The sequence below is a fragment of the Peromyscus californicus genome, unplaced genomic scaffold (assembly GCF_007827085.1).
Source record: "Peromyscus californicus insignis strain IS unplaced genomic scaffold, ASM782708v3 Scaffold_24__1_contigs__length_46423439, whole genome shotgun sequence".
Taxonomy (NCBI): domain Eukaryota; kingdom Metazoa; phylum Chordata; class Mammalia; order Rodentia; family Cricetidae; genus Peromyscus; species Peromyscus californicus.
In genome coordinates this window covers 37,051,987-37,072,933 of record NW_026294535.1, presented here as the reverse complement: position 1 = coordinate 37,072,933, position 20,947 = coordinate 37,051,987, and the positions used below count along the sequence as shown (strand labels likewise).

The following is a 20,947-nucleotide window of genomic DNA, read 5'->3' as shown; positions in this document are numbered from 1 at the left end:
ACCCCTCGCATTGATCCACTTCTTCAGTAATCACGCCAGGAATGCACTTCTGATGCAATTATGTTTAAGCAATAATTAGACCTACGCTTACTGAGCACTTCTTTTAAAACAGATTTATTTATTTATTTATTTATTTGTTTGTTTGTTTGTTTATTTATTTGTTTGTTTATTTTATGTCTTGAAAGACAAGTAGGAATCCACCAGCGGGATGTCATGCAGGGTCTCAAGGAACCAACGTTTGCAAACTGAGAGGGCAAAGTTCACGCGGTGGTGTAGGCGACAGGTGGCAAAGAATGAGCACAGATAAACAAAGGCCAGACCGCTGTATGCCGAATGTGGAATTCATGGCAAAAGCCGGGAGAGGAATGATGAATTAACCTCCGACAGAGAAAGCGGCAACAGTGCGATGCATCCGTCATACTATCGTCACTACAAACAAGAGGCGTATACTCGCCAAAGAAGTATTCCAGGACGCCTGTAATTTTGTTTATTTTTATTTTTTTAAAGGAAGAGTCTCAATAGGTAGCCAGCTGACCTGAAACTCATTGTGTAGATCAGGCTGATCTTGAACTCGCAAAGCTCCACCTGCCTTTGCCTCCTGAATGCTGGGATTAAAGGCGTGCACCACCACCATAACTAATCCACGTATATTTTTTTTTATGAATTTACTTTGATTCACCCATATTCTCCAATTTTTGTTTTAACTAAAGCCCTCCCCCAGAGTAGGCAAGTGGAGTTCAAAATAATTGAAGAATGGTCTAAAACTAAATACTTATTCTTTTCAGGAATCTTTCCTCAAAAATGTTCCATACTGACAAGAATGAAAAATGCTTACCTTTTATTATGTTTTAAACATTTTAGAGACATGTTCTTCAGTTCAATAAAGCCATAAAAATAGTATGTGTTATAGAGAACAAGCAGGAGATGAGCTGGGAACCTACCTTTGTATTATCCAAAGTATCACCAGTATATCATTCGGAAAGAATTAATGCTAGCTAGATTGTGCCCCTAAATGTGAAAGACAAAACAATAAAACTTAAAGTCATGTGAAATAATCTCTTTATAATTTGAAGAAAAACAAAATTTCTGAAAGCTGATAAAATACTATCTAATCTAAGAAGACTAGCAAACCATATAAACATTGAAAGCACCAAGTAATTAAAATTTATCATGAATGAGTGTAGAACAAACCACAGAATAGGAAATATTTTAATGTACATATCTATATAAAGTTCCCATTTCATACCATAAAAAACAGCAATCACAAATCCAGACTCACCCCTAAAGCAAGCAGCCAATAGAAAAATGGATGAGAGACTGGATCAGGTAACACATGCGCATAGAATGAAGCCAAACAGGTAATCAACACATGGAAAGACGCTTACTCTCCTTAGTAGTCAGAAAAAAATGTAGCTAAATATCAAAAGGAAATATCGCTAAGCACTCAGTGAGTGGTCAAAGCTCAGAGACTGACAGTGTCAAGTGTTGACAAGACTGAGGAGTAATTATGAGCTGTAACCAGAATGAGCTGCAAAACATTGCCTAGGACACCTCAAGATGCTGCACAGGCTACTGCGGAGACCACGCACTCAGAAGGACCCCGTGCTTCCTTTAATTCTGTGTTGCTGCCGTTCTAGAATTCTTACCCGAATTGCCTCGAGCTTCCATTTAAAAATGAACCCTGAAAGCACAATGGAGTGTGAGAAGGACCGGAACTCACAACCATGGTGTCCACCTGTCAACATTTACATTCCAGCGTTCAGGATGCCCGACAAGCAGAGAATTGGTTGTGCCTATAACACATGGGGGTTAAGCTAGACACAAACTGCATCTGTTACTGAGTCCAAGGAAAAGAAGGGAGGACAGTGGTAGGCCTGGAGGCCAAGTCTCCCTGCCAGACAGAACTTGTTCTGAATGTAGAAAGAAAGATACAATGTTCTAAAAAACGTGAACCACCAACAAATCGTATTGCATTCTTTTTCCCCCCACTGGTGTTAGTACTTACACAGAAAGGGGGACAGGGAAGGGAAGGGAAAGATAGACAACTATGTCACCTCTTCCTTCCAGTCCACCAAATCAATCGAGAGTGGAGAGGATTTACTCATAGATCTGCTTAGGCAATAACCCTGACTTACAACCCTCTATCCAAGAGCGTGCCTTTAACAGGCAGCACAAGGGGGCAGGGCAGGGCCACAGCCAAAGTTAAGTCCTGGCCTACCGTAAAGCCCTTAGTTCTCTTCTTGAGAAAAGCTTAATTCTGCCAGGTGAGAAAGATGACTCTGGGTAGCAGTACTCAAAGAGAAGAGCACTGGTGTACTTAAAATAATTGTACAATATGCAAAATCTTCACTCGGTGCATCTATCTGCCTTAGTGGCCAGACTTGCACTCTCCAGTTTCTGTTTAAATTGTTCAAGGCATAATCTAGGGCCACGGCCTGAAAGAGATTTGAAAATGACAGCATCTGTGGAATGCATAAGCCTAAGGTGCGTATACATCAGCCAAATTTTCTGTTCAAGCCAGCTTCTCTTTGGGCTTTAGGCTGAGTTGGACATACGTTATATTAAAGAGCTTTTCCTTTTATCAATCTTTAATCTTACAGAGCGATTTCTCAGTGGAAAGGCAGATTAATTCTATAACAACCCAACTAGAAAACATATACGAGTGTGACGTCTGCATTCAATACTAAAAGCAGTAAAGATTTAAGATGCAACTATTTTTACAATTTTTCTTTTTTACTTTTTCTTTCTCTTCCCTTTTTCCTCCTCCTCCTCCTTCTATTCTCATTCTTATTCCTATTTTCTTATTCTTCTTTCATGGGATCTCACTGTGTATTTATCTCTGTCTGGCTGGGAACTCACTATGTAAACCATGCTGGCTTCAAGCTCACAGATTCCTGCCTGCCTCTGTCCACCAAGTGCTGGTTTAAAGGCACCTGTTATCACGCCCAGCTTACACCCTTTTAAATGTATAGAATTTTGTCAACAATTTGGCTTTAACGGGTACAATAGTGAAACTTTGTAAGACTAGTGGCTTACTGTAAAAGCATCCACACTTTTACAGTCTCAAAGTAAATTCTCTAGGCATGAATTTCCTTTAGTATTTAATAAACATTAGCATACTCACACACTGGAGTTACCGGAGTAGTCAATGTGACACCATGTAAAAACACACTGATGCTCGGTAAAGGTCACTTTCCCGCTTCACTGAATGTCACAGCAGAGGTAGGATTTGGTAGTTCTTGAGGAAATGGGGAGATCGTTGGAGGGAGGGAGGGAAAGAAGGGGGTGAAAGAGAGAAACGAATCAATACAACCATCATAAAATAGACTCCTAAGACCTTTGACCAGCGGAACTCTGTTCTGTAATGCAGAGCTCCCGATGACTTTAACCTGGGTACGTTTCGGGAGAACAGGGAGAAAACTGAGCTGGAAAAGCCCCATAGTTTTGTGGGACATAGTTTTGTGGGACATAGTTTTGTGGGACATAGTTTTGTAGGCTTCAATTCTTGTCTATAAAAAACAGGTCGCATTGATACTTATGTCCAGGAGTCCTCCTGTGGCTGTGGGTGTATGGTATAATAAACAATGTATTTTTCCCCTTTCCTGGAATTTTTGGAATGATGGGATTGTCTTTTTCTGTTTATAATGAGCTTTTCTATTACATTTGAATCCGATTCCAGAGGTGATCTGTGGTGAGTCCTTAGGCAGTTTGAAGAAACATGACAGTCGTGCCTGAATGATTAAGAACATGACCAACACACTGAAACTCTCAACCACAACCTCCTGATATTTTGTCACATGCTCAATAACTGAATCTTAGAACTAATTTCGGGCAAAAATATTGAGGCATGAACCTCCCCCGAGTCTTGTGAATCATTCTAATGAATCAGAAGATTTGGAGAGTGTGAAGGCTAACTGTCAAGTTGATATTATTGCCTGGGAAGAGAATCCTGAACTGTACAAGCAGAGAAATCCAAAAGAGCACGGACTGATATGTACACATTAATTCACTGCTCTCTGCTCTTTCTTTTTAAAAATAATTGTATGGTTATGAGTGTTTTGCCTACATATATGTCTGTGTACCATGTGCATGCCTGGTGCCTGGAGAGGCCAAAAGAGGTCTTCAGAACTCTTGGAACTGGAGTTGTGGATAGTTGTATGCTGCCATGTGATTGCTAGGAATCAAGCCTGGGTCCCCTGGAAGAGCAGCCAGTGCTCTTAACTGCTGAGCCATTTCTGCAGCCCTGTTCACTACAGTTCCTGCCCCCTGTACTATCTCGAAATGATGGACTGTGGCCTGGAATGGTGGGCTAAAATAAACCCTTTCTACCCTAAGTTGCTTTGGGAGGGAGGGGTACATTATCCCAGAAACAGATAACAAAACGAAGACAGAGGGAGTCATACGTGCACCTAAACATACAATCAATGTCTTAGTTTTCTTTGTGTTTCCAACTGGACTAGTCTGTAACAACAGAGGCTTATCGAGCTCACAGTTTTGAAATCTGAAGATCTAACATCAGGTAGCCACATCTGGCCAGCCTCAGAAAGAGCTTGCTAGTTGCGTCACAATATGACTAATAGCATCCTGGTGTGAGAAGTTCCGTGGGCAGCTTGCATGGAAGGGATCATAACGAAAGACAAGGAGATAAGGAACAGACCGAGGGAGCCCAGCTCTTTGTATTACACCCTGCTCTCTTTAGAAGAATTAAATTCTACCAGCTCATTGTGACATCCTTCTTCGGTCTTTGTTTTTTCTATTGACACCAACGAGGAGGATAAGGGTGGGAACTGTCCGCAGGATGGTAGTGCCGATGCTGTGGGTGTGGGGGCCCCGAAGAGAACTCTTTGAGAGGGGGAAAGTAGCTCTGTCGAGAGCAAGAGCGGGGTGAGAGAAAGGCTGGAGGTGGTGAGAATTTTCAACTCTACCAGGAAGCAACGCTGCAGAACCAAAGCCATTTTGTTTTGAAGGCGAAAGGAATAGTATTGTGTTTCTGTTTCGATGGAGGTGAGCCAGCGGAGTGACAAACAGTGAAAATCTCAGAGCCAGAAGACAACAGCTACCCGCCTTCCTTTCAGTTCCAGGGAAAGGGGGTAGGGTTCAGAGTGGCCGTAAAAGATGAGGTTTAGGTAGGGGTGTAGACGGTTCACCTCTAGAGATGGGAGAAGGGTGTACTATGTCTTGGACAGGACGCACCAAAACGTTCTGGGGGTGAACTCGTGGTTCCCAGCTGGTGGCAGGGTTCAGAGGTAAGTGGCTCGTAAGGGCACTAACTTCATGGGTGGATTGCGTCACGGGGGGCGGGGCTTTGAAGGGTATATCTTGTCCCGGATCTCTTTCTCCTTGACTCATGGTAAACTGGACGATCTGATGATGCAAGCATTTCCGAGCGCTCCTATTATTGTCATGGTGAAGATTTTGAATGCCTTCTGAGGGCCCGTATACTAAAAGCTTGATTGCCAGCCTGAGAAATCAAGTCCCTTGAAAAGAATTTCCCCCAGGCACCCCCACCCCTCTCTCATTTCCAGCTGTCATGAAGCAAACATCCTTCTGCACCACATTCTCCCACCCTGATGGGTTGACTTCTCACAGGACCCCCGAAAGACACGGAGGTCAAGCAACCAGGGACCGAACCTCTGAGGTCATGAGCCAAACAGGCCCCCCCTTCCTTTTAAGCTGGTCTGTTGGGCGTGTTGTCAGAAGTCTAACACAAGCACACATGGTGATTTCCTGTGCAGGGGTTTGTCTTAGCTCGCTTTCTCTGCCCTCGAAAGCAAAAGGAACCCAGTACAGCACTCCCTAATCTCTTCCCTCTGCCGCTCGACACAGTGGCACAGAGACCCTTTTAAAGTGCGTAGTCTGGTATAAAACAAAAGCCAAAACCGTAGTCGTTAGAATGAAGAGACTTCAGAAATTTCGCTCCAGCTGTTTTAGCTGCACCAGTTTTCACGTGTGTTTTTACAGAAGACTTCTTATCTTCGGGAATTTACGCAGGGTGGGGTGTTGCACGCCCCTGCACCGCACCACCTCGGCTGCGCTCCAGGGGGCGCTGTTCCCAAAGAGTAAAAGCTGAGCGGTTTGGACCGTGAGCAGCTTGTTTTCCAGGGGACGGCCTTGCTTGGTCCCATCCCTGTCCCGCTTCGGAGTTGACATTTTCCCACCCCCTTTTTGCAGACCTCTTCTGTCTGTAGCATCCGTGTATGGTGCCTGCGATGGGCCATTGCAGTCGAACCGGTAGACTCTTCCAAAACCGCAGCCACGGTTCCTTAAACTCCATGTTGCAAGCACGGTGAAGCACTTTTGAGGAAGGAAAAGGAGAACGTAGTAAAAAAAAAAAAAACAGGCGGCTCCGTGGCAGGGGCTGCCTCCTGCCGCGAGGATGAGAAGTTTTGCCCGGGTTTGGCCGGTTTGTCGTGGTTTCCTTCCACAACCCATCCGCGCGCCCCCCCTCCATCCCCACCCCGTCCCCCCGCGTCCTCCTCCAGTGTGCACACGTTTTCTTCCGTTTAAATTTATTTGGTTAAAACGGGAGAGGAAAACGTGCTTCTCAGTGAGTACGTATTTCTTCCCGGACGGGACAAAGAGAAACTTTAAAAGAAGTAAGAAAGACCCTCCGGGGCCCCCCGACATCCACCCTGGCCAGGAGACCCGCCCATCCCAGGGCAGCAGAGGGGTGGTGGCTTTCCCGGATTCCCGCCCCCGTCTCCCGCCCTCACTTTCTTGGCTGGTCTCCTCGGTGGGGTCACGTCCCAAGCCGAGGACGGACAGGCCTGGGCGGGGCGCAGGCCGGGGTGGCACGGGGGACAGGGGCGGCCCCGGGTCCTGCAAAGGGCATCCCCGGGGAGCGGCTCCCCGCGTCACGTGGGACCCGCCCTGCGAGGGCCGGGGCGCGGCGTGTTGCAAGCTCCCGGCCGGGCAGCCGTCGTGGAGCTGGATTTCCGCGGTTGTGTAAGGAGGTGGCAGCCGCGGCGACATCCCTGGCTCGCCGCAGGGGGGGGGGGTCCGGGGCTCGGCGATGGCCGGCCTGTGCGGGACCCGGGGCTCGCTGTCGGCGCACACGCTGCTGTTCGACCTGCCGCCCGCGCTGCTGGGCGAGCTGTGCGCGATCCTGGACAGCTGTGACGGTCCGCTGGGCTGGCGGGGCCTCGGTGAGTGCGACCCAGACCTGCCCGCGAGGGACCCAGCTAACCCTTTCCCTCTCTGACACTTTGGGCACTGCTGGATCAAGATGGGGGATTGGGAAAGTCAGATAAGGAGAAGGTATCCTGTTACACACGGTTTGCCATGGGCGAGTAAATATGCACATGTAATCATATGCGAGTGATGTCTACTGGCTCTACAAAATCTCCCCCATTCTTTTAATAGTCAAACCTTTTTAGAGAGTTAGAGATGTGACTCAATTGCTAGAGTCTAGATTATCTATGCATCTATGAAGCTGTAGGTTTGATTCCCTAGACTGGTGATGCCAGCCATGGAGAGGTGAAGTAGGAGAGTCAGAGGTTCAAGGCCATCCTCATCTATGCAGAGAGTTCCTGTCTGGCTTAGGCAACATGAGACTGTCTCAAAAACAAACAAAAAGCAAACTATTTTTACTTTTTTTGAACTTTAAGAGATCTATTCTTTGGTGTTTTCCTTTCTCTTAAATTTATCTTTATTTTATGTTCATTGATGTTTTGACTGCATGTATGTCTGTGTGAGGGTGTCAGAAGCCCTGGAACTGGAGTTACAGACAGGTGAGAGCTGATGGGAATTGAACCTGGGTCCTCTGGAAGAGCAGCCAGTGCTCTTAACCGCTGAGCCATCTCTCCCAGCCCCCTTTGGTGTTTTCGTGTGGTGTGTGTGTGTGTGTGTGTGTGTGTGTGTGTGTGTGTGTGTGTGTGTGTGTGACACGGCACTCAGACTTGCATAGCCACTTTGGTGTTTTCAATGAATCTTCAATAATCTACAAGGGAAACACTATTGTTTGCAGTGAATGTGACTCCTAGTTTTCTTAATTAAATATATCTTGCTTATTTGCCAAATCTAGTGTAATATATTAGTCTAGAAAGTTATCTTCCAAAATCCATTTTCTGCAGATTGGTAAACTGAGCAACTGTGTGTTGGAAGCGGTGATATAATGACAAAGGCCTCTGCTTACTTAAGGGCAAGTGTTCTCTTTGGGGTTAGATTTAATACCTCAGGCCATCACAGTTAATGTTAATTGGAAATAAACGTGAGTGTTTTTAAACAGCTCTACCTAAAATAGCGATTTTTCTTCGCAAGAATAGCAGCCCTCTGAACAAAACACTTCCTTGTGGTTGTAAACAGTACACTCACACTTTCTGAAACACTAGTTTACACTAGTTGTGTAAACCTGTTTTGGGAGTGGGTTGAGGAAAGTTGTCCAGAAGTACAATGCTTTCTTAGCATGAGGAAGGTCTTGGTTCTATGCCCAGTATCTACACAATTTATTCAGTGATTTTTAAACTGTAATTTTTTTTTTTTTTTTTTTTTTTTTTTTTTTTTTTTTTTTTTTTTTTGGTTTTTCGAGACAGGGTTTCTCTGTGTAGCTTTGCGCCTTTCCTGGAACTCGCTTTGGAGACCAGGCTGGCCTCGAACTCACAGAGATCCGCCTGCCTCTGCCTCCCAGTGCTGGGATTAAAGGCGTGCGCCACCACCACCCGGCTTAAACTATAATTTTAATAGATGACCCTTCAGCAAACATCTCAGAAGAGGATACTTGGCTCTGATTTCTGGAAAACAAAGCCATTTCCAGCCTGCATGTGAGAGATAAGATCCGTCCCCTAGGAGATTATTTCCCTATGTGAGCTAGATCGGGACATCAGTAGTATTTGTGTCTATGGATTTCCTAGGATGACTGCATTTTTGGAAACAAGATATTTTTGGTCCAGTGCACAGGTGCACATGGAGCCAGACCCTGTCACAGATGAATGAAGCCAGTTGGCGGAGGCTGTGAAAACGGAAGAACATGTGTCCTATGTAAAGGGAGCAGTCAGCACTCAGGCCCTGCTCCCCGCTGCTTTCCAGGAAGTCCAGCTCCATTAACTGGCTTCTTTTCTCTCTCCTTCTCGCCATCTTTCTCTGTAGCATTAAACTCCAAATAGTCATGCCTCATAAACCCCTCCACTCCCTTGTGGGTCAGGTGCTGTAGTCATTGCGAGTGTTTCTACAGATAAGGACGGTGGGTTACAAATTGTGAGGTAACTCGCCCATGTTCATACAGTCGGAAGTGGTAGAGTCAGGATTTGAACTAGGGCAGTTCATGCTCTTAGCCACAAGCCACACTGCACACCTCCTCCTACTGCCATACTCTTTCCTCATGCATCTCACAGGCCCCTAAAAGCATAGCACTTCTGACTTGAAAAAAACAAACCAACAATTCAGTGTGCTGTTTATATACACAGCTCTATTTTGCCCTTGTGGTCATAAATGAAGATGACTGACCCAAGAAAGAGCCAGGGATGTCTAGACAGATGAAGGAGCACTCTGAAGCTACGTACATTTGGCCAAGACTTAAGGTGGGGAGATTTTAAATTGGAGATAAAAAGGAAGGCCATTTAAAAATCTGATGGCCCGGGGAAGGTATCGGACAGAGTAACTAGATTTGAGGCATCTCATGTGATTGGTTAGAGGTACCTCACTTGTCTTTCTCCAGTTGATGGAGCATATTTTAGGCAGGTATTGGCTACTAATCAAGTTTTGGCAGTATAGGACCAATGACCAGAGGCTCCCTGGACTCACTACCATGGGTAGTTTTGGAATGCTTATTGGAGATACTAGGTTGGTTTATTGGGCTTGGACTGATTCATGCCATGGACTAAAATCCTGTCTCTATATGGAGTATGGATGGTATGGCTTTGCATATTGATGCTCATGGGGAAGGATCTAAAAATGTGGGCTCCTTGATGTAGGTGTACCTGCCCCTGCAGAGAGTGGTGTTCTGGCCACTAACATGCCTTGTTTCCCCTACTGGTACATTGAGGACAGAAAAGGGGTGGGGGGAGTCCTAAGAGGGAAACCAGATCTTTGAGACCAGGAGAGCAATGGGGGACAGAACCATGAAGCTGTGCTAAGCTCTGAAGGAGTAGTTGAGTAAATGCTTGGCATATGGGAGACCCTGAATTTGATCCCCTAGTTAATGTGCATGCACACACAGACACAGACAGACAGACAGACATCACACACACACACACACACACACACACACACACACACACACGCCTGCACACACACATGGGTGGGCTGTCCTCTTAAGCACAAAGCAAGTGAGAATCTGAAGATATAGGGGGCCCCCAACTGCAAATGGAAAAGAATCGTATCAGTGATAGGAGAACTGTCCTAGGCCAATCATAATCCCTGAGGATGGTGACCATTGAGCTCCATTACCAATGACAGTTCAGACACAGGCAGATCACATAGCCCTCTCTATGATGCCTAAATAAGTGCATGTGGGATCCGCTAGCCTGGTTGCTCACATGCTAGAATCACCCATGTAAGACTTTGAACATACAAATGCTTGGATCTCTCTCCTGGAGCGGCTGATGCCTTAAGTGTGGGTAGAAAGCTTAATACCATCTGGAAGTACCAGCCGCTTTCAGAACCACTACGTCGACCAAATTCTTCAAAACCACTTTTGTTAAGCATTGCTAGTAACATTAGTATAATTTCGAGGTACTATCTGGTTGTTAGTGTTTGCTTTGCAGATATAATGACATCATAACAGACATACAGAACCTCTGAAGAACATTCATTTATCACATTACCATAGATTGCTATTTAAAGTAAATGGTTTGGGACAATTCACACTAAGCACCTCTCTCAATGTTGTAAGATATACTGAGAAAACTCATGTTATTTTATAAATTCTATGCGACAGATGCTATTCATTTTTCTCTTACAAAAGGAAATAAGGGACTGGAGAGAAGTCTCTGTGGTTGAGAGTGTGTACTCTCCTTCCAGAAGTCCTGGGTTCTGTTCCTAGCACCCATGCCCGGCAGCTCACAACCGTCTATAATGATCTGAAGTCCCTTGCCTCTGTTCTCCCTGAACACCCACACTCACATGTACATACTCCCTCAACATGCACACAAATTAAAAAATCATAAAAGCGAACATTTTTTAAAAGTAAATAAATTATGCCAATGAATAGTCATTTTAAAACAAATCTAGTAGCACAGCAATCTTGCATTTAAATATCTAATAAATGTATGCAATAAGAACAATGATACTAACAGCTGCCATTTTGAAGTATATCTCCTGTTGCCTAGGCCCCACCTTAAGTACTTTACAAACAAAGACTGTCTCCTGTACCCACTATAAAAGTGTAGACCCTGTTCCCATTTCCATTTTATTGACAGGAAAATGGATTACTAGAGAGTTTAAGTGACTTGCCTCAAGTCAATTTAACGAGTGACAGACTAAGACTCCAATGAGATAATCAGACTCCTGAGCACATCTTTTTCTTTTATTTAAAAAAAATTGAAATGGTTTTACCTTTTAAAACAGCTTTATGTGTGTGCAGGAGATGATAAAGAGTTCTCAGGCACACTCTGCATATAAGTTTTACCCATAATGTCTGGACCCAGTATCTCCTATTATTAACATTTCACATCACCGTGGTACATGGGTCACAAGACTGACATGTGATTATTTGCCTAAAGTTTATATTTTATTCACACCTCTTTCACTTTTTAACCTAGCTTCCCTTATCTCTTCTAGGATCCCATCCAAGTTTTGTATTTAGTTCCATGTGCTCAATCTCCTCTGGACTGTGACATCTCAGGCTTGTTTTTTGATGACCTTGACAGTTTGGAGGGGGGTTTACTGCTCCTCAGTTGGCATTTATCAGATGCCTTCCTCATGATTAGACTGAGGTTGGTGCTGGGGAAGGTCTGAGGTAAGGGACCACTTTCGCCACAGCATAGCAAGGGTCCACACTTGGGATGTAAATGACCTCTGTCCACATTCACCACGGGCTATGGTAGTATCTGTTGGGTACCCACATTATAACGTTTCTCTGACTCTTCTTTCCTCGTTGTCCTCTTAGGAAGGAGGCACTCCGTGGTTCCTCTACTTCAGGAGCAGCCATGGGTTTCCTCTTCTGAAGACAGAACGCAGCTTGACTTTGACCACTGTATACCATCTCTCCCATCTTACAAGGCTTTCATTAGATCTTCCTTCGACTCTAAGCTACCAGCTTACTTATCGCTTCTCCCTCAAAAGGGCTATTTCTAGTCCATTGCTTTATCCCTTCTTGAACCTTCTCCATTGGGGCTTTTGCCCATCACTGGTCCTGTTGATATTCTTCCCATGGCTAAATGCACTGGTCGCTTCCCAGGGTTCCTCTTATTTGGCACAATGAATTGCCCTTTTTCCATGAAGCACTCCGTATTTCTAGAACTGCATGCTGTCCTCATGTCTTCCTTTTGTGACAGATGGCTCTTTATTTCTTATGGTGCCTCTGGGCTTAATCCATGATCCACTATACCCACTACCAAGGAAATTCTATTCAGATGTCACCAATTCCCAACTTTCTAGCCTGGGTCTCTAATAAGTGTCACCATCACCCTTCTGTTTACCTACTTGACAGATGTCTTCAACTTAACACCTCCCAAATGTCTCTTCTCTACTCCCTGAAGTTTTCCCATTTTTATTGATAGCAACCTTATCTTTCATTTATATAGGCCAAAAGATTAATTTTTTTTTGTAACTTCTCAGCTCCCCCTCCTGCCCCCTCCTCCCCAGTCACAAACCACATCCTGTCTCTAAGCAACTGATATTTTGGACTTTGCCTTTTGGGTCTCTGCAATCATATATAACCACTTACCCCAGCCTCCACAGCCATCTTCAACCGAACCAACATCCGAGTTTTACCTAGATTTTGTAGCTGTCTTCTAAGTGAGATTCCCTCGCCCCTTTCAAACCCCTTTTCAAAAGAGCGGTCAGTGGACCTTTCACACAGGTCAATATCGCTACTTCATTTGTGACCCTGTGGTAGCTTCCCATCTCACGTCGAGTCAGCGTGGAAGACCCACATAACTGTTCTCCCTCCTCTCTCTTCTGTGTGGAGTCTTTTTTTTCTTGGGCTTACAGGACAGTCATCCTGCAGACAGCCTTGAGACGTCCCTCTTCACCTGCTCTGTTTCAGCATACCTAGAATGCTCCTATAAAATCGACATCCCAGCCGGGCAGTGGTTGCTCTCGCCTTTAATCCCAGCACTGAGGCAGAGGTGGGCGGATGTCTGAGTTCGAGGCCAGCCTGGTCTACAGAGTGAGTTCCAGGATGGCCAGGGCTACACAGAGGAACCCCGTAAATTGACACCCCTCCTGATGCCCCTTTTCTCTCCCATTTGACGTTCCCCTACGCCACTTCTCCTTTTCACCTTTCACGTTTTTCTATTGTCCATCTAGAAATATGCTTTCTCCTGACGGTGGCTCTTGACTGTCAACTTGATTGATTGGGAAGGTGCCTAGGAGATTGGTAGAGCATCCTCTGGGAGTGCCTGGGAGTGTGTTTCCGGAGAGGGTTAACCATGGGAGGGAGATTGCACCAGAGAGCAGGTGGTACCGTCTGGTAGCCTGGACCAGGACGGAATAAAAAGGTGGGCAGCTCTAGTGCAGACATTCCCTCTCACTCTACTTGGCAGTCCTGAACTGAGCTGCAAGGCTCCTCCACACCCTACCACAGTGGTTCTCAACCCTCCTAACGCTGTGACCCTGTAACACAGCTCTTCATGGTGTGCTGACCCCCAACCGTAAAATTGTTTTGTTGCTACTTCATGTCTATAATTTTTGCTACTGTTGTGAATCATAATGTAATTATCTGTGTTTTGAGGTGGGTTTAGGCAACACCTGTGAAAGGTTCATTCACCCCCAAAGGGGTCGCGACCCATAGGGTGAGAATCACTGCCTTGCCATGATGGACTGAACCTCCTGAGCCTGTGAGCCAAAATGTTTTCTCTCCTTAGGTTGTTTTACTCAGTACTTTGTCATAACGTTACCAATCCTAATCATGAAGGCGAACGTTCTGGTTTTATGTTTGTCTGTTCATGTTTTTAATCTGTCTATTTCACACTGACTCCCTTAACATCTAAAACCGTAGCTGGAACAGAGCAGGCATTCATGTTCTGAATCAAATAACAAGTAGTCAACGGAGATTTAAAAAAAAAAAATCTAGCATCTTACTAGGTAGAATGTTCAACAAAGACTGCACTCGAAAGGGATTACAGTAGCTGTTTGTGAAGATTTTCCAATTTTGTATGGAGCAAACTTACATAAATACCATAAGAAGACTGGAGTGGGAGGCAGATGTGGGGATGCAGTATTGGTCATTATCAATGCATGATGTTACACGGATTTTGTTGTTTTTGAGACAAGGTCTCATTATGTAGTTCTGGCTACACTGGGACTTGCTAAGAAGACCAGGCTAGCCTCAAACTCAAACGGATCCACCTGCTTCTGCCTTCCAAGAGCTAAGGTTAAAGGCGTGTGCCACCTGGCCTGGCTGAAGCTGCAGGGACTCGAAATTGTAGGGGGAAGTGCTGGTGTTGAGTGACCTGTTCTCATGCTGACACTCGAGAGCTGTTAGCCTCAATCCCTCATCTGGGTCTAGGAAAAGACAGAGATGGGGGGACATTTGGGATGTCATGACGGTGTTCTCCACCTTTCCTCTCCTTATGGAATAGAAATCAAGTATGGAATAAAAAGTACACATGTGCATAAGTGTAGATAAGTATTATTTCTTGCAAAATCGATACACTTGTGTTGTTACCACTGTCCGGTATGAGGAATGTATAGATGACTTACACATTTTAATTTTGTTTTATTCTTTTGGAATTTTAAAATGTCCTTCATTGTGAAGGGCTTGTTACTGTTGCTGCTTGCAACCTCTTTCATTGTGTGTTTTATAGAAAACCAGAGATGAAGAAGCATCCATGCTTTCCCATTATGTTACCCAAAGACAAACAGCAAGAATGCTGTCTTAACTTCCTAGGGTTTTGGCATGTGGTCGCATGCAAATACAGAGATTGCAGACTGGGGTGTGTTGCGTTATTCTAAAAATCCCCCTCCAGGGACATATTTGCATATGGAGACAAGATTTCTGTAACTGAATTCCCCGGTGGTTAGCACTATCTAGACAATTCTACCAGCTTCACACAGTCTGCAGAGACTTCTGGGCATCTAGTAATATTGTCATAGTAACTGTTACCTTCAGGTAAAAAAAGAAGGTAAATTTCTCAACTTCTCAGGTTACCTTTTTTATTTCTATTTGTGACAAGGCATCTTTCAGTAAGATTTGCCTTCCAAAACAATATTTTTATACAACTACAGTTGATTTTTTTTTTACTTTATCTTTTTAATTTAGAATGCTCTTTAACAATACAATTAATCATTGGGAACTTTCCTCCTTGATTTATGAAGAAATAAAGTCCTATATTCTGGAAGAGAGAGGTAAGGAAGTATTGGAGGAAGCTAAGACTGTGGACTGTAGCCAAGAATTTGCATTCACATTGCACCAAGTCCGAGTTATTGTTTTATAGAATTTGATTTAAATGAATTATACATTTTTATGGTGGCAGATAATTAGTCTTCCTTTAGTGGTGTTTCTGTTCAAAATGCATTATCCTCAGGGAGAAGCTATTAAGGCTGGACCATGAATCACCGGAAAGAGAAAGAGAAAACATATTCAATTTCTAGTCCTGGAAGCCATCCATGCATACAGACAGTACCGATTCTAAGTCCGTATTGGCCAGTCTCTTCTGAAGAAGTTCTGCAGAAAAACCCTCTTGACTAATCTGGCTTTCCTTGTGCCCTTTTGCGCAGGTCAGTGTTAGGTAGCTCATATGTAGCTAACACAGGCAGCTCAGTGACGCCTGTTCACTCACGCCCCAGCCGAAACTCAGAAATGTTGTTGAGGGGGAACTTCTCGGCTGCAGCCGTCTCTCGGGCACGTGGCAGGAGCAGAGAGCACAGGGTTATGCCCTGGTGCACTTTTAAAAGGGAAATCCAGCAGTTGGGGGAAAAAAAAAAAAAGAGGAAGGAAAAAGAGGAATGGAATGTGGGAAAGCTGTTATCTTGGGGCTTTGGAAAGGTAACTGGTTTCCTTAGTCATTGTAAGTGGTTCCTTTGCTACTGTGAGGACTACGGGCAATAAAATAATGCTTGGTCTCCTTGTGTAAACTATTGCCACCAGAGGGATCCTCAGTAAAGCTGAAGCTACTTTGTGCTACTTTTAGAAGTTGGAGGTCGGTCTCACTGCTGGTGGATGAGCTCTCCAGTTACTGTCCCGGTCCTCAGGGCCTCTGTCTGCAGTTTGGCAAACGTGAACCGAGCATCAGGGCTAGGTGTGTGACGTACAAAGACAATAGGAACTTTCCTGGGTGGCTTCTTTTGAACATGAACCTACTTTTTGCTTGTTTGTTTTTGTTTTGTTTTTCGAGATGGGGTTTGTCTGTGTAGCCCTGGCTATCCTGGAACTCCCTCTGTAGACCAGGCTGGTCTCGAACTCACAGAAATCCACCTACCTCTGCCTCCCGAGTGCTGGGATTAAAGGTGTGCACCGCCACCGTCTGGCTGAACCTATGTTTTAAAGGTTCCCTTCTCTTTACTTCTGGATGCGCTCCTTGTTTGTGAAATGAGTTTCAATCCCACAGACCTTTCCTTCTCCCTTCAGTCCAAGTAAACCTTGCTCCAGCTGCCCCTGTCTCAAGGCTGGCTGTAGTCTGGCCTTCCTTCCCCCATTCCTTCCCTGCCTTCAGTGGCTCAAGGGAGCGTCTTCCCTCTCTGTCCCCATGAAATCATGTGTGTATGCCTTATCCCAAAGATCCAAAGTACGAGAAATCAGCCTTATTTATTTAACAAATGCCAATGTGTTATAGAAATAATATTATTATTTTGTGGGGGGCATTACACCCAATACTCTGAAAATAGTAATAATTAGAAGATTTAATTCTAATAGAAGGAAGCTAAGCTTCCCTCACTGAAGAAAAAGCCCTGTGACACTGAGCACTCTTTCTTTGGAGTACTATTTTTGATGGTAGAAAGTTTCCTAAAGACTAGAGGTAGTTGGCTTTGGAGTTTCTATCTTTTCTTCTTCAGTATTAGGGATATCCCAGGGTCTTGGGTATGACACACAAATGCTCTACCACTGACCTACAGCTTTAACTTAGAAAGACTAAGGGGATTTTGAAGTCAGTCTTCATTATAATTTTAAAAACAGACCAAGAAAGTGCAATCAAATTTTGTAAACATTTTCGGTAGACAGCCTGAAAGGACATTTGACACACAAGCAGTTGGAAATTATTCATAAACTTCATGACTCACTTGAAGTTGCCCCAGAGGCTAATGGCAGAGTCACCACTGAACACTCATGGTCTTGGGTGAACCCAAGGGCACACAGCCATACTCCATTTTGATTGGAGACTTTTCTCCCTGGAAGGAGGAACAGTCTGTAGAGCTCACAGTTGATGGGTCGTGCTTTCAAACGGAAACTCCCCAGGACAGGAAACTGTAGATGTAACCAACCTTCTTATTAAATAAGAAACACAGAACCAATACAAAGAAGAAAGCCAAGAGGTCAGAGCTAAGAGCTAAAACCTTACCCTTCCTCCTGCGGTGGTCCTACCTCTCCGAACCAGAGCTACCCCTGTGTTAAAGTCTTTATATAGAGTTCCTGTTCTGCCTTCTCATTGGTTGTAAACCCAACCACATGACCGCCTCCTCACGGCCTGTCTGTATAGGCCTCCAGGTTTTCCATGATTGGTATTGATTAAAGGCATGTGTATCCAATACTGGCTGTATCCCTGAACACACAGAGACTTACCCAGCTCTGCCTACCAAGTGCTGAGATTACAAGAGTACACCACCACTGCCCTGCTTTCCTATGGCTTGCTAATAGCTCTGACCCCCAGGCAACTTTATTTATTAACCTACAAATAACATTTTAATACAAATAAAATATCACCATAGGAAACCCTAGCCAATACCTATTTAAGAATTAGCTCCCATTTAGAAATATTAATTGCTTTAACCTCGAATTAGGGGTCCCGAAACTCCCTGTGTAGAGATCCATCCTTGGTGTCCCCATCTTTATTTAGGGACCTGTCTCCATGCTCTGCTCCTCCTTGGTCCCTGCAGTTACTAGAATAAGTTGCACAATGAGGACATGAACAAGTGTTTAAATGACAGTAGTTTGCTCTTAAGAGCTTGTGAAAGTAGCCAAATAAAGTGTTTAGGAAAAATATGTGTTAACCAAGAAGACAGATAAGTTTGAGAAAGAGATAAGTATTTTCTTTATGTAAGATAACATAAAGTACACAGTCCTCTCATATCCTTTACACCCGTTTTTAGATTATTAGTAATGCATAAGTCAACACAAATAAGTAGATGGTCACATGGTATCATCTAGGGAAAGTAATAAGAACAATTGTGCATGTTTTAATATTGAATTTTTGTTGTAGGATTAGGGATCAAACCCAGGGCTTTTGCAAAGTGGGCAAATACTACCACTGGCTTATATCCCCAACTCCTGATATAATTAATATTTTTATTTGAGAATTTCATAATGCAAATTATGTTTTTTTTAACCAAATCGCTCACAATTTCCTCTTTTCTAATTTTGCCGCTATTCTGCTACCCCAATTTCCTCCCAACTTCACATGATCTAATTATTTTTTAACCCAGTGAGTTCACTTATTGCTGCCATTGTGTGAGTGGGTGAAGAGCCATCTGCTGGAGACTTCCCAGGGTCTGCATTCCTCCTGGGGCCCATCATCAGTTTCCCATAATTCCTCAATGGCTTGTGGGACTTTGTGTGCTCCTCCGCTCTCCATGCTGGGATTTTGGCTGGCTTGATCTTACACAAGCCTTGTGCATGCAGTCACAGCGGCTCTGAATTCTTAAGTTCAACTGCCTTGCTGTGCCTGGATAATTCTCTCTATGGATTCACTGTGTCTGACTCCTTACAATCTTTCCACCCCCCCCCCTTCTGTGAAGATCCTTGAGCCTTGGGAGGAGGGGGCTCACGTGACATAAATGTCTCATTCAGGGCTGAACAATTGCTTAGTCACTTATCTCTGTATGTTGACTAGTTGTGGGTTTCTGTGTTGATCAGCATCTAGTGCAAGAAGAAGTTTCTCTGGTGGAGGCTGAGAGATGTCATCATGTAAGGGTATCCAGATAAGAACTTATGAGGAAGTTCATCATAATGCTTATTTAGCAGAATAATAGCGTTCGGTTTCCCCCTAGCATCTCTGGCCTGCCCAGCCATGGGGTTCTTGGTCTGGTTAATAGTCCCAGGCATTGTTGGGGACAGCCCTGACCTGTCGAAGGGTTCTTTAATGGAGGAGTGAGGAATTGAGAAATAATAGTAAGAAATACAGATTTAGACAAAGAAAAAGACAGAGACGCAGCATAGCTGCCCTGGGTCAATACTCAGTCACCGAGTTTATTCATGATGGGCTTTTTATACATCAGCAAGGGGAGGGGCAAAAGACCTGCCCCTTTCAAGGTCGAGGTATAAAGTACCAACAAATGTAGATCCTTCAAAACACCTGATAACCATGCCTTTGGCCAATTATCCCATTATGCAGCCCTGCTGGGTAAGGCAAGCTCTGACTTTCTGACCTTGAGTAAGGTCTTCCTAGGGAGCCTCTGTGGGCCCCCACAAGGCATGAATTTTGTCTTGTGGAGTGAATGTTAAATCCAATCAGAAACTGGTTATTTACTCCCCAGTCTTGTCACTCTTGACCCAGTGGGTATATTCTGTCACACTTGCTACTGTAGGTCACATGGTGCCCAGCTGGGTAAGACTGCTGGTGACTAGCTGGGTAGCGTGCACAGCACCTACCAGAGCTATGAAAGCTAGCTAGTAGCAACGAAGCCTCCAGATAAGCACCAGCTTTATTTCTTCAATGTTCTGTGACTCAAGTATGTAATGTATCAGCAATAGAGTCCTGCCAATGAAGTTCTTGACATCATTTTTTTAAAAATATTTTTTATATTTACTTAGTTGAATTCCTGGGTATGGAGTTCACAGATAAGAAGAGCCAACTGTATCTTAAAAATAGTGTCACTGCCTCTTGCCAAGAGTTTTCTCCTTAAAGGCCTCTTTGGTTTTTGTAAAGGTCATATATTCAAAACATGTATTTGGTATCTGTGTAGTTCCGTTCTCTTTGTAAGACATTATCCCTTAAGAGGCATGAGGAATGCAAACATTTCTTTAAATGAGACCTGAGAGAAGAAAGACGAAGACATGTCAACTCAGTGACATCACACACACACACACACACACACACACACACACACACACACACACACATCTCCTTACAGACTATGCATGCCTCCAAGTTGAACGTCTCAATTACCTGCTCACTTAATATGTGATCACAAAAGCTGCCACTGCCTTTTACTCCATTTTGAAACAAGATGTCACTTAAATGACAGAAGATTCAAGGTGCAAGTTTGTGTGTACTAGTCAGGATAGACTAAGTTATGCTGCAGTAACAAGTACTACACAAACTTCAATGATTTAATGCAGTGTAACTGCTTTTTCTGACTGAGAAGAGCACTGAGGGCCCATGAGGGTGACCCAGCATGCCAAGCTGTGTCGATCCCGAGTCACCCCATGTTGACATGTGCCTGTACCGGACCATGACTGGGATAAAATCCTGGTGAATTGTACCCTGGATCTTCAGTGTTGGTAGAAATGACATTTGGACATCCATAATCTCACGAGGCAGTGGAATTTAACCTTCAACAATGGAGTAGAGAATTGGGAATGTTGAGTAGCGTTGATACCTGTGAAATCAATTTTGGCTCAAAGAACAGGGAGGCACTGTGGTTTTGTATTATCTCTTTCAACTTTATGGTTTTGCTGAGAATAATAACAAGGCTATAAAGTTGAAGTCAACTATGTATTGTGGCCAAGTCTTACAGAACTGGAAATGTGGGG

General features: G+C 44.2%; 1 protein-coding gene across 2 annotated transcripts in view; it reads left to right on the top strand.

Moving 5' to 3' along the window:
- Positions 1-4,848: 4,848 nt before the first annotated feature.
- Positions 4,849-20,947, top strand: part of Irak3 (interleukin 1 receptor associated kinase 3) — a 61,423-nt gene continuing 45,324 nt past the window's right edge. Inside the window, exon 1 of one of the 2 annotated variants that reach the window (XM_052753463.1) lies at positions 4,849-5,246. Coding sequence is in view for 1 of the 2 variants with exons in the window: in XM_052753462.1 (XP_052609422.1) it covers positions 7,013-7,145 (133 nt within the window). In the remaining variant the exon portion in view is untranslated. Of the gene's footprint in view, positions 5,247-6,881; positions 7,146-20,947 lie in introns of those variants that run through there. The other variant, XM_052753462.1, reaches the window with a different exon arrangement.